The 13893-nt window shown below is 42.2% G+C and overlaps 1 protein-coding gene across 4 annotated transcripts in view; it reads left to right on the top strand.

Moving 5' to 3' along the window:
- The window catches only part of GRIK3 (glutamate ionotropic receptor kainate type subunit 3), a 246441-nt gene that overhangs the window by 144031 nt on the left and 88517 nt on the right, over positions 1-13893 (top strand). For all 4 annotated transcript variants that reach the window (XM_081495260.1, XM_081495262.1, XM_081495264.1 and 1 more), the window contains one exon: positions 5280-5456. In XM_081495260.1, coding sequence (XP_081351386.1) covers positions 5280-5456 — 177 coding nt within the window. The remainder of the gene's footprint in view (positions 1-5279; positions 5457-13893) is intronic.

The following is a 13893-nucleotide window of genomic DNA, read 5'->3' on the forward strand; positions in this document are numbered from 1 at the left end:
AATGTTTGTCAACCCTTGACCTAGAATGTAGAGGCTCAGAATTTGTTTTGTTTTTTTCTAAATAGCATTGTTTCACTCCTCCTTTAATAACTACTAAGTCCTGGCCACATCCCATGCATTTAGCTACATTGTTTTCTTTCTTCCTCGCAGCAATCAACCTGGGAAGTATGTATCCCATTTTGCAGATGGAAAAACTGAGTCTTGGAGAGTGTAACTCCCTCCTGTGACTAGAGCTGAGGTTTGCACTGAGGTCTGGCTGTCTCTGGAGCCTAAGTTGAGAACCACTCCACTATTGGTTCTAACAGCTGACTACCACATGTATGTGCTGGTTATGGTCATCGGTTTATTGTCAGCTGAGCCCTCCTTGAGAGCAGGGGCCTAGGACTGACTTCTCTAATACCAGCACCCAGTGACAGGTGGGCACATGGCAGAGACCAATGGGTATTCATGGAACTGAATGGTGTAGCCTCTGGGCTTGGGTCTCAGTGACTTGAGACCCCCTCTCTCCTTCCCCCCCCAACCTGCCACAGCCTGAGAAGCCCTAGGAAATGGCCCTTTCTCCCACGACCTTTGGCTTTCATTTGAGGTAGGACTCCGTAATGGCTAGATTTCTTCCTAGACTTTCTTGGAAAAAGATTTTTTTAATGTTTATGTTTTAAAATATTAAAAATAATATGTATTCACTGGAAGTAATTTGGAAAAATCAAGAAACTACAAACAGCAAGATTAAAAGGAACTATAAATCTCTTCTTCCCAGAGCAGCTCACTGGTACCATGGTACAAATCCTTCCAGTCTTTTTTCTATAAATGTAGTTACGTGCTTTTTATTTGATAAATAGGTTTCATACTGTAATATTACTTTGTTGCCTTTCGGGGGAAGCAGGATGAGCATTTCTGGTATCATTAAGTATTTTTTAAGAGCATTTTTTAAAGCTTTTTTCCTTATTACCAAAGCTCTTCTTCATTGCAGAACACTTGGGGGAGAAAACCACTAAGCAAAAGGAATGCATTATCTTTTTACTTTCTAGAAAGAACCTCTGTTAACATTTTGGTGTATGCCCTTCTGGTATGTCCTTTTTTATTTTAATTGGAATTGCATTAAATTTATAAATTAATTTGAGGAGAACTGACATCTTTACAATATTGAGCCTTCTCTTCCAGGAGAAAGTTATGTCTCTCCATTTATTCAAGTCTTCTTTTATGTCCCCCAGTAAAGTTTTGTAGTTTTCTTGATATAGGAATTGCGCATTTATTGTAAAGTATTTTATTTTTTTGTGGTTGCTTTTGTGAATAGGGTCTCTTTTTTCCCTTGTAATTCCTCACTGTTTATTGCTGATTTATAGGAAGGCTATACATTTTTCTATATACGTTTTTATGTGCTGGCCCCTTGATGAGCTTTCTGTTTACTTTCTACTAGGTTTTGATATGATTCTCTTGAGTTTTTAAGAAAATGGTGATAAGCATCTTAAAATAATACTGCGTCTCTTCTCTGATTGCATGACCGTGATTTGTTATTTTTACCTTATATACCATGATTTAGAAGGCAATTTTATCATGGAAGATATGCTTATATAAGCATGTGCTTAGGGAGAATGGGATAGTGAATTCCTGTGTACTTACCACCTGGACCAACAACCCATGACTTTTCCTGTCCTATCTGCATTCCCTTCACTTCTACTCCACCCATATTCTTTTGAAGTAAAGCCCGGACACCACATTCTGCCATCCTATACCCTGACTGTTAATGCCTGCAAGTTGTTCTTCCATATGGGTGGATTTTAATACATTGAGCAATCTTCTGCTTTTGAACATCGAGTTGTTTCTATTTTTTCAATATTATGTCAAAAATATCCTTATACATAAATGTTTATGTGTCTCTAACTCTCTAACTTTTTCTAAATTTGTATCTGTAGAAAATGGAATTACTGGATCATATGGTATTTTGATCACGTATTTTCCTTTAAACACACACACACCATCACATGATGGCTTTTCTGATTAGAAATATAACACATGTTCACTGCAGAACTTTTTGAAAATACAGAAAAACACAAAGAAGGAAATTAAAGTCATCCATAATCCTTCCACTCAGAGAGACCTACTCTTAACATCTGAGGAGGTATTCTTCTTGTCTTGTTTTATGGATGTGCTGCTCCCCGACACAGACTCACATGCATGCACACTATGTGTTACGCACTGTAACCCTGCTTGAATACCAGCATAGGGGTGGGGAAGACAACAGATTTATTTGTTCACTTTTTTAAACATTTAAAGAATCATTTTTTAAAACAATGAAACAACCTGGATACCCATCAACTGGTGGTGAATGGGTAAATAAAATATAGTACAACCATAGAAAGTAATGCTGTTTAACAATAAAGAGAAATGAAGTACTGATACGTGCTGCAACACAGATGAGCCTCAGAAACACTGTGCTCAGTGAAAGAAGCCAGATGCAGAAGACCACCCATAACATAATTCTATTTAAACGACGTGTCCAGAAAAGACAAATCTCTAGAAACAGAAAGTAAATTAACGGTTGCCTGAGGCTGGAGGATGGAGGGGGCTGAAAACAATGATTGGCTGTAAGTGGGCTCCCAGGATCTTATTGGGTTGCTGGAAATGTTCTGAAACTGGATTGTGGTGATGGTCACGCAATTTAGTAAATTTGCTAAAAATCATTGTACACCTAACATGGTGAATTTTGTGGAATTTCTTCATGTAAATAATACCTCAATGAAGTTAATGTTTTTTTTAAGAATAGAGGTTTATTTGGGGAAAATAAGCAGAAAGGACCAATTGAGAAATCTATTACCTAGGACTGTTTACTGGTGTGGCTTTGAAATGTCTTCTCTTCTTTTGTCACTGACATAAATCCCTTCATCTTCCTTTTAGTCTCCGTCTTCTAACATGGGGTCACACTGCATCTCTGCTTCATAACTTTTGTTTTTCACTGAAAGCTATAGCATGGATATTTCCCAATCATTAAATGTTAGCTATTATATGGAAATATATAGCTATTTCCATGTAATAGTAAATGAATGGCAAAAAAAATTGCCATTCATTTACTATTTCTTTGATGTTGAGTGTCTCTAGATCCACCTCCTTTCACATGCTCTGTGTAACCATTGTTGAGTCCAATTACTAGAAACTGAGGTGTTGAGTCAAAGATCTGTGAGTTTTTAAGGCTTTTTATATATTTCTAATAGCCATCAAGGAAGGAGGATGTACTGGTTCCTACTTCCACCAACAGTGAAGCAAATGTCTGTTTCCAAACACCCTGGACAAAGCTGAGTGCTATCATTTATTTTATGTTTGTCAATGGGACAGTCAGAAAATGGTATTTCACTGTTGTATCAAACTGAGTTTATTTGATTATTAGTGGGGATGTACATTTCATCATGTATTAATAGTTCCTTTGTATTGTTCTTTCCTTTTGTGAAAAGCCCATGCTTGCTCTTTGCATATTTTTCATTTTGAGTATTTGTCTTTTTAAAGAATTTTAAGTAAGTGGTTTTTGTAAAATTAGAGCATCAACCTTTACATGTTACTGATGTTATTTCCAAGTTCGTTTACCATTTAATTTTGTTTATGGGGGTTTTGAAATCTACACATTTTATATTGTCTTCATGAAGTTATCAATCTTTCTCCTACGATTTCTGACTTTATTGGAAGGCCTCCTCCACCTCATTATTATATAATATTCACTTATATTTATTGTCTTTTTGGTTCTTTTATTGTATTTTTTCCCCTTCCTTCCCTTACTTCCTTGCCATTTAATCTTTACTCCATCTGAAACTTTTTTTGATATATGGCTTAAGATTGGAATCTAACTTACATTTCTCCCAAATAATTGAATAATTGTCTCAGCACAATTAATGAATAATTCATCTTCTGCCTTCTGATTGGAAATAGCTATCTTGATCATGTCTTAAATATTTATCTCTACTAGAGCCTCTTTCTGGGGATTTTATCTCATTCTATTGACTTATCTGTGTTTTCATAATGCCGTTAGGGCTTGGTTTTAATTATTTTGGCATCGTGATATATTTTAAACCTGGCAGTGCAAGTCGTCTTTCATCTCTGTTTAGGCTGTGTCCTGTTTAGTCAGTCTTCCAGATGTATTTTAGAGCTGTTTTGTCAAGTAAAAAAAAATGTGTATGTATATGTATACATATATATTCTATGATTCTGATTGGAATCACATTAAACTGAAAAAGTAATTTAGAGAAAAACTGACACCTCTATCCTTGACCCTGACTACCCAACATGACATGCTTCCTCATTTAACATGCCTCCTATTTTTATGTCTCTCACCTAAGGTGTTTTGTTTTGTTTTTGGTGTTTTTTTTTGCCATTTTTAATATTGGAGTTGGTTCATGATTAGTTATTTAATATTTGCTGATATTGCAAAGAAAATCCTTTTGCTGTTAAGTTTTTACTGGCTGTTGTTTATTTAAAGTAACACTTAATTAGCACTCACTGGTCATTGAACTTGAATCTCCTACTAGTTCTTACTGGTTTTCATGTTTAGGGATTATTTTAAGAGTTTTTAGGAAGGCATTTATATCATTTGCAAATAAGAACTTTTTTCTTCCCAAGAGATGTGCCTCTAAGTTATATTTCCTTCTTATCTCAATGGTTAATGGTGTAATATAACTCTTCACTCACCTCCTCTTTTCCTTTAATGAGCATGCCTCTTGTGTTTCACCATTAGTTGATATAAAAGGCCAATTTGAGCTGAAGATGCTTCAAGTAAGTGTCTTTTCTAGAGCTAGATTATTAAGCATTCTTAACAGCAGTAGATATTGAATTTTATCAAATGCCTTCCTGCATTTTGTGAGTTTATCATATTTTCCCCCTTCGAACTACTGATGCAATGGAATGATATTCATAGATTTCTTTATATTGAACCACAGCTTACATTCCTGGAATACAACTCTGTGATCATGGTATGTTATCCTTGTAATAATATTCTGGTAGATTCTACTTGCCAGCATTCTACTGAGAATTTTCATAGCAACATTCATAAGTTGGTCAGTTTTATTTTGGCTCTGTCTGTCAGTCTCTGTTATCAGGAGTTTGCCAGCTGAGTGAAATGGACTAGGAGAATTTTCATATTTCTTATGCTCCAGCACAGTTTCTACGTATGGGAATTATCTGGCATATTATCGAACATTTGGGGGAAGATTCTTGCCCATAAAACCTTCTGAACCAAGCATATCTCTTAGCATACCTCCTCCTTCACCAGCACACACAGTTTTACCCATCTCTCGCAGGAGGAATCTTTGAGTATGCAGACGGCCCCAATGCCCAGGTCATGAACGCCGAGGAGCATGCCTTTCGATTTTCTGCCAACATCATCAACAGAAACAGGACTCTGCTGCCCAACACAACCTTGACCTATGACATCCAGAGGATTCACTTCCATGACAGCTTCGAGGCCACCAAGAAGGGTGAGTGTGCTGCCCCCACTGTCCTCTTTCTGGCCTTGGGAGGCATAGGTCTGTGTTTGTTGTCCAAGGTCCTTAAAACATGCCAAAGCTCTGGGTGGGCTTGGGGTTTAGAGCCTTTTCTGCCTGGTTTTAGGGCCAGCCTCAGGCCCAGTTCAGCTTAGGTTGAGTCACCTCCAAGGAGCAGTGGTTTGTCCATCAGGAGTTCGCAGGCCCACAGGCAAAGGCCATGAAGGGCCTCGGGAAGGGGTGGGGTATGAGGGGTGGAGCCTGAGATGGGTAAGGAGGCAGCCCAGGTCTTCAAAGCCTCTGAACCAAAGCCAGCATTTTCACATTTATTTTTTCTTTCATTGAAATCCTGCCCAGTATATCAGTGTTTAAACTATATATAAAACAGATTAGGTAGAGATTCAAACATGCAACATTTACTTGCCATAAAAAGACTTGCTAAAAACAAAAACAGCTGTGTCTGTGGCTGCAACAATTTGACCCCAGTGATGGATGACACTTGAAGTCTGACATTGACCTATGTTTCCATTTTTTGTTTTGGCTTCATAATAACAATAAAACCATAATTCACAAAAATAATTGTGGTAAATCCAATCAAACAGTTTTCACCATATCTGAGTTTTAAAAAATCAAAACTAAAATATTGGGCTATATTCTTTCACATTAGTGACATGTTTACAATTAACTCTAATGCCGATAGAGAAAGGACTGGAGAACTTTATTCCAAGATCCTCATGGAAAAATCCTGGTAACTTGTCAGCACATGAATGAGCTACCAGTTTCCAAAGTGGCGTATAGCACATCTGAGTATACAAGTATGCTCTTTTGTTACTGCCTTTAAAAAATATCATATAATATATTTAATTGGAATTTAACTTAAAGGCTTAAATGACTTTGGGAATAACTTCCATAGAACTCTAGAGTTCCATGGAACTCCATTGAAAAAACCCCTCAGACCTAAGGAATCTTGGTTCCCAGAGAAGGCTGGGTCATTCCTCCCATAATATGCTGTTATAGCCCCTCGCTTTTCTTTTTCAAGACACTTATCACAATCTTTAGTTAAATCATTGTGGGTGTTTAATGTCTTTCTCCTCCTCACCAACACCACTGAAAAGAAGGTTGTCTCTTGTTAACTGATATAGCCTGGCACCTAAAAGGCTGGCATATAGTAAGTGCTCAATGAAATGGCCATTGAATGAATCAGTGAATGAGTAGTATGAGGATAGGGCATGGGAGGCTGAGCATCATTTCCCAGGACCCCTGTCCTGGGACCACTGCCCAGGCTGAGCTGACTGTGTTATCCATGCCTCTTGGGAAGACAGCCCATCCACAAGATCCCCTTAGTCTTGCTAAGGGGTTCCCAGTAGCTAATCAAGGTCTCATGGGCTCTCAGGTGCAGACTGGCCAAGGTGCTGCCTGCCCCCAGCTCTCTTCCAAAGCCCTACTGTGAAACTTCCCTGGTGGCTCTGACGGTAAAGTGTTTGCCTGCAATGCAGGAGACCCACTTTCGATCCCTGGGTCAGGAAGATGCCCTGGAGAAGGAAGTGGCAACCCACTCCTGTACTCTTGACTGGAAAATCCCAGGGACAGAGGAGCCTGGTAGGCTACAGTCCATGGGTCACAAAGAGTCGGACACAACTAAGCGACTTCACTTTATTGTGAAGGAAACCTCTCAGTAGCACGGGCTTGGAGCCAGACAGCCCAGAGTTGTACCCTATCCACTCTGATATTAGTTGTGTGACCTTGCACAAAATACCCAGTGACTCAGTTTTTTTCATCTACAAAATGGGCACACCTCTGTGATTAGAGCAGTGCCTGGTTCATATGAAGTACCATTAGACTTTGTTCCTGTTACATTGGCTGCCTTGCTGTCCACCCACTGAACCATCAGGTCAGGCGCTTCACACCTTCAGACACTTTCCCGTTGGTGGTCCATGTCTCACCCACCCTGCTCCTCCTTGCCTTGTGCACTGAAGGTCGAGGGATCTCTGACGTTGAGCACAGCTGTCACTGAGATTTTTAAGGCCACTGTCTCAGGGCCAACCTGCACACAAACTAGAGGCACCCACCCTGCTAGCCTTGAAGAGTGGTCCTTCCCCATCACTCCATCACTCACCTTCTCTGGTGCTGGCCTGCTCTCCTCCCTACCTCCATCCTCCTAGCCATCTCCCAGCAAGCACTGCAGCCAACACCGTGTAGTTAGGTCTCCATCTCCCTGCTGAGAGTCCATGCTGGCACCCTCTGCCTGGCCTTGTCCAGCTGGAAAATGGTTGACCTCAATCAAAACTGCTCAGTGAAAAGGTCAAAACACAAAACCAATGCCTGGAGACAGAACACAGAGGCCTGTATGCACACAACCACCCCAGATGACCAGGCTGTGCCTTCTGTCCATTTTCCCTAAAATTCACTAAAAGACTATTTACAAGCCATTCAGTGCAGAGACCTTGCCCAGCTGTGAGCCAGAGCAGAGTTTCAGAGCCTGCCGAGGAACTTCCTCCAGTGGGAACTCACAGTCCCACACTATGTGGAATTACCTGGCGGCGGGTGAGCAGACCCGAGATGGAAACACTCAGCTCTGAAAGTCCAATCAGATTGGTCCAAGTGACCAAAGCCACAGCCCCTCCCCATCCTACAGGAGGTCACATGACTTGTTTGCAGGCCTGTCTAGTCTACCACCAACGTGACCCCACCAGCCACATCTGCGTCACTTGCCCCTCAGTCTCTGGGTTCTGGTTGTCCCTGCCGTCCTCATGACACCATGCTTCCTCCCACCTCAGGGCTTTCGCACATGCTGTTCCCTCTGCTCATAATTCCCTTTCCCCATCCCACCTCTTTGTCTGAATAACTCCTCCCTCTCCTCTCAGCCTCCTGGTCCTCAGGGGAGCCCTGCCCAATCCCATAGACAAGGTCAGATCTCCCTGCTTCCATCTCGTAACACCCTGGACCTTTCTATCACATCTCTGACCCCTGGCTGTGTGGATATGGGTGTGTGGGTATATTATGTGATTGCCGTCCATCTCTTCCACTCGATGGCACATCTATTTGCCTCCTCCTCTATTTGACATTAATACAGAATCATGGTTCTGGTGCCATACACTAGTTTTGCTTGTTTTTGAACTTCCCTAAGTAGAATACCAATATGTGCTTTTCTGAGTCTCGCTTCCTTCACCCTTCAGTAGATCTGGAGATTCATCTCTGTTGTCAGATGCAACAGTAGTCCCATGTTCTTCATTGTCGTGTAGTGTTCCATTATATGACTAGGCCACAATTTTTAAAAAGCAGGTTTACTCTTGAGCATTTCAGTTGGTTCCATGCGAGGCCACAGAGTGGTCCTGTTATGAACATTCTTGTCGATGTCTCTTGGCACACAAATGCGCACATTTTGCATTGGATGCATATCTTGTTGTTGTTCAGTCACTCGGTCATGTCCAGCTCTTTGAGAGCCCATGGAATGCAGCACGCCAGGCTTCTCTGTCCTTCACCATCTCTCGGAGTTTGTTCAAACTCATGTCCTTTGATTTGGTGATGCCATCCAACCATCTCATCCTCTGTTGTCCCCTTCTCCTGCTGCCTTCAATCTTTCCCCGCATCAGGGTCTTTTCCAATGAGTCAGTTCTTCGCATCAGGTGGCCAGAGTATTGGAGCTTCAGCTTCAGTATCAGTCCTTCCAATGAATATTCAGGGTTGATTTCCTAGGATGCATACCTAGGAGTGGAAATGTGAGATCATCCAATGTGCGTATGTTTAGCCTAACAGTTTTCCAAGTAATTGCTGTACCAATTAGCACCCCATGCCCCTACAGTAAAGCAGGACAGTTGTGGTTGCTCTCTCTCTTTGCTAACTTGTGGTGAAGTCTGTTTAATTTTTGGTGGTTTATGTGGCAGATGTCTCACTGTGGTTTTATTTTGTATTTCCCTGATGACCAGAGTTATTGAGCATCTTTTCATATGCTAATAGATCATTTGGAGCTTCTCTTTCCTGCAGTGTTTTTTGGAGGCTTTCAACCACTTTTGAAAATTGAATTGCTTGTCATTTTCTTATTGATTTTTAGGAGTCTTTATACATTCTGGATACGTGTCCTTTGTTGCATATACGTATTGCATATATCTATTGCCAATGAGCTTGCCTTCTCACTCTCTTAGTAGTATCTTTTGAGGAGCAAAGTTTTTCATTTAAAGGAGTCCAATTTATCAATGTTTGCCCTTATGGCTAATGCCTTTTGTGTTCTATTATTTTCTGTCCTAAGGTCACGAAGATATTCTCCTATGTTCTCTTCTAGAAGTTCGATTGTTTTATCTTTCAGAGTTAGCTTTATGATCTGTCTCAAATTGATTTTCTGGGTAGGGGGGGAGGTATGAGTTGAGGTGTATATTTTTTCTACATAATGTTGGTGGGAGTGAAAACTGGCTCAACTTCTCAGGAGAACTGTGTGGAAATATTTACTAAAGTGAAACATACGTGTGTAAGGATGTTCCTAGCCACTTTCTTGATATTAGCCAAATTTGGAAATGAATGACAGGTCCGTCGACAGCAGAGTGGATAGATGGGGGAGGCACCGCTATACAATGGAATTGAATCAGCAATAAAAACAGAACCACCTCTCGCTCTGCGTCCCATCGTGGATGAGGCTCACAGACATGGTTGAGTGAATGAACAGTGATTACTTTTGGAGGAGGGAGTCCAGTGGCTATAAACTGGAAAGGGGAAGACAGAACCTTCTTAGGTGTTGCAAATGTTCTGTATTTTGATATAAGTAGTAGTTACATGAGTACAGTTATATGTAAAAGTTTGTTGAAGTCTACGCTTAAAATTAATGCACTCCACTGAATTATATTATATCTCAATAAAAAAATTAAGTGGCTCCTGTCTACCATCACTCTCCCTTAATGTCCTTCTGATAACACACCTAAGACAGACCCCTGCTGTGGTTAGGATCATCGCTGTCTGGCCCTGAAGGCATTTCTGCTGTTGGATCATACTCCCCATTGGGTACCCTCTATCCCTCGGGGAACCCCATGTTCTGTGATCTTTATTTTTCCTTTTGATCTTTGGTTTTCAAAAATGTATTTCTTGGGAGCATCATTAGAACTCTTCCAGGGGGGTGAACTTGGGTCTCATTCTAATTAACCCAATGATAATTCATTTTTTCTAGGCAGAGGTTCTCATCACAGCCGGACCCAGCCACCTCAGGCCCTGTGGGTTGAGGGGATGCAGAGGCACAGAGCCTGGCACCACCTGCCCGGCCAGCCCTGGTTGAATTAATCCTTCCCTCCACATGAGGCCCAGAAGGTCTTTTCCCATTAACAGGGACATTCCCTTATTGTCTTTATTTTTAAATGTTTTGTGGAAGATTAAAAGAAGAGTGATTGCCATGCAGTGCCTGAGCCAACAACTCAGAGAGCGTCTGTGTTTTCTTCCAAGCCTGACCGGAGTGAGTCTGGAATCGACCCAGCCCTCCCCAGGCTCCTCTGCCTTCACTATTCTCTGGGCGGCTCAGTCCCTTTTAAGACACAAATTGATTGGGATAATTTTTGCTATAACTACAATTGCCATGGAAAGGGGGCGGGGGAACTGCATTCAGGTCTGGACTCCTGCAATGACTGTGAACCACTGAGTTACTGTAAAATGACCAGAAAATGGATTCAAAATTGAAGTCACAAATAATGTAATTACTGCTGTGTGTGTTCAGGGCTGCCAGAACAAGAGTTGGCTGCTGCCCTGGAAACATCTGGAGATAGAGCTGCTGCTGCTGTCACCCTACTCTCGTCCCTTTGGGGCAGCAGTATTCTTCCAGGCTGGAAGCCCCTCAGAGGGTGGAAGGAACATGAAGGGGATGGGAAAAGGGATGTGGAGAGAGGCCGCAGAGAAGAAATAGGTGAAAGGCAGGACATATGCCTCCTGTAACCCAACAGTGAGATCTAGTCATTGCACCTCTGGCAGAATGAAACCCAGTGTGGTCACTGTCATCATATCACACTGTCGTCACACTATCAACACCTCAACACCTACATCACCACAGTTACTGTTACCTCTGTCGGTCGTGGTATCACCTCCACTCTTAAAGCATCAACACTACCATCAGCAGCAGCAGCAGCAGCAGCAGCAGCAGTATCAGCCACAGCAGCATCACTGCAGTGACAGCAGCATCTTCATCATCACCAGTCTCATCCATGCCAACATCATCACCACCATTCCTGCTATCACTGTCTCCATTACAGTCATAGTATTAACATGATCATGATCTATCTTATCTGTACCATCAAAATTGTTTCCAACTCCATTCACATCCTTGCCAACATCACTTGTCATCATTACCATCGCTCTCATATCATCAGCATCCTCATCGCTGCCTCTCATCACAACCAACATTGTCACCACCATTACTGTTATCACCATCAACATGGTTATCACCTCCGCTCTCTTCAGCACTTACATCACCATCTTCATTCCTACCATCATCACCATTACTTGCGTGACATTGACATATTTATCATCGCCAATCCCCTCATCACCATCCCACCATTGTTATAGCATCATCACCACTCCACCCCCACCAGTGCCATCACCATGATCATCAACAGCCTCACAACATGGTCTTAAGACACCATCAGGACTATCATAACTGTCATTACAGTTACCTTTACTGTCTCACAGTCAATATCAAAATCATTTCCTGCGAGATCCCTCTTCCAGTCCTCTGCCCAGTTGGCTCTGTGGTAGCCTCCAGGCCTGCATGAGCCTCTGCCCTGTGCCATCCTCCGGAGGTACAGCCATGCTGCCGTGATCATACTCCTAGGCCCTGTCTAGGGGTGAAAAATAAACAGCTGCTTGTAAGAGGCATGGACAGAGCTTGGACATAAGAAGTAGGGTGTCCATATGACGAGTTCAAGGCCCTTTATGATTCAGTATGAAACCAGTGGTCAAAGAGGAGGAGGCGGGGAGTGGGGGAACTGGTGCCACCTCTCCCCACATCACTGAGTAGAAGTCTCCATTCTCACCTGACTTTCCAGGTTGTTTTGAGCATATTTGCCAAGGTAGAAGGAAAGGGCATGTTTTATAAAACAGTGTGTTAGCTTGACTTAAAGTATTTAAGTGTTTAGCCACTTGATATGTGGGCCTCTATTTGTTCTCTGGCCCTGGGCTTTGCAAACCTTAGGGGTAGGTCAGAGCCCAGAAGGTCATTCCCAGAGACCCTTGAGGCAGCCAGGACATGTCTGAATCCACTATTCATCCATGTCTTGCCTCCTCCCACACGCATCATGTGTTCATATATGTGCACATCATGTCATTCCCATGGCCACAAGCTGGTGGATGTGCTCATGCTGCATTGAGAGTTACAAGTGACAGAAAGCCAAATCCTAACAGGCTTAAGCAAAAAGAGAACGTACTGGTTCAGATAACTGAAGTCCCAGGTGCCACTTGATCATGGGGCTCATATTTCTTTCTGTCTCTTAGCTCTGCTCTCCTCCACAATGACTCCATTCACAGACAAGCACCAGGGTTTTTCTGTGAGCACTAGAGGCTACACTACCTCCAGATCTTACCCTCCTCCTAGGTCCAGTTATAGCAGGAAGTTCCCCCTTTGCAGTGAAAGGTCTCATGCCATCCCATTGGCTCCAACTAGTCACATGACCAGCCTCCAAACCAATGACTGGCCTGGGGGTGGTGAGTGAACAGTCCAGTTAGAACCTGTAGCCCTACAGCTCAGAGGCTGAAGTGGGAAAGACAGTGGAGCCCAAAGGAAAACTAGAGATAGTTGCCAGAAAAAGGGCAGTGGCTCCTGGGGAGCCCTCCCCATGACCGTCCCTGAGGTCCCACTTTATGGCTCTTTTAGGTATGGTCCCTGCATGAGCCTATGCCCTGCTTTGAGCCCCAGCTGCCCTGGTTTCTACTCATTTCGTGCTTCTGCTGTGCCCACTGTTTCTTGCCCTTCCCAGAAGCATCTGCCCTCTGACCTGCCTAAGCCCTTGGGCCTCGCCCAGGACGAGTAGCTGTTTGAAGGCAGGGATTCAGCCTCCATTCATTCAGCAGTTGTCAATTAAGCACCAGATACTGTGTTAAGCACTGTTGATACAACAATCATCATTTCTATTTCATGAGTGCTGTGCTGTCTTTTTTTTAATTGAAGTATTACAATGTGGTAAACAATGCTGTGTTAGTTTCAGGTGTACAGCAAAGTGATTCAACTATACACACACACACATATACATATATAATATTGAGTATAGTACCCTGTGCTGTATAACAGGTCCTTGTTGATTATCTATTTTACATATAGCAGAAGATATCTGTTAATCCCAAACTCCTAATTTATCCCCATGCCTCTTTTCCCTTTGGTAACCGTAAATTTGTTTTCTGTGTCTGTGAGTCTATTTCTGTTTTGTAAATAAGTTCATTTGTATCTTTTTTTTCAGATTTCACATGTACGCGG

Source organism: Giraffa tippelskirchi, chromosome 5 (genome assembly GCF_054371585.1).
Source record: "Giraffa tippelskirchi isolate mGirTip1 chromosome 5, T2T-mGirTip1v1.2.pri, whole genome shotgun sequence".
NCBI lineage: Eukaryota > Metazoa > Chordata > Mammalia > Artiodactyla > Giraffidae > Giraffa > Giraffa tippelskirchi.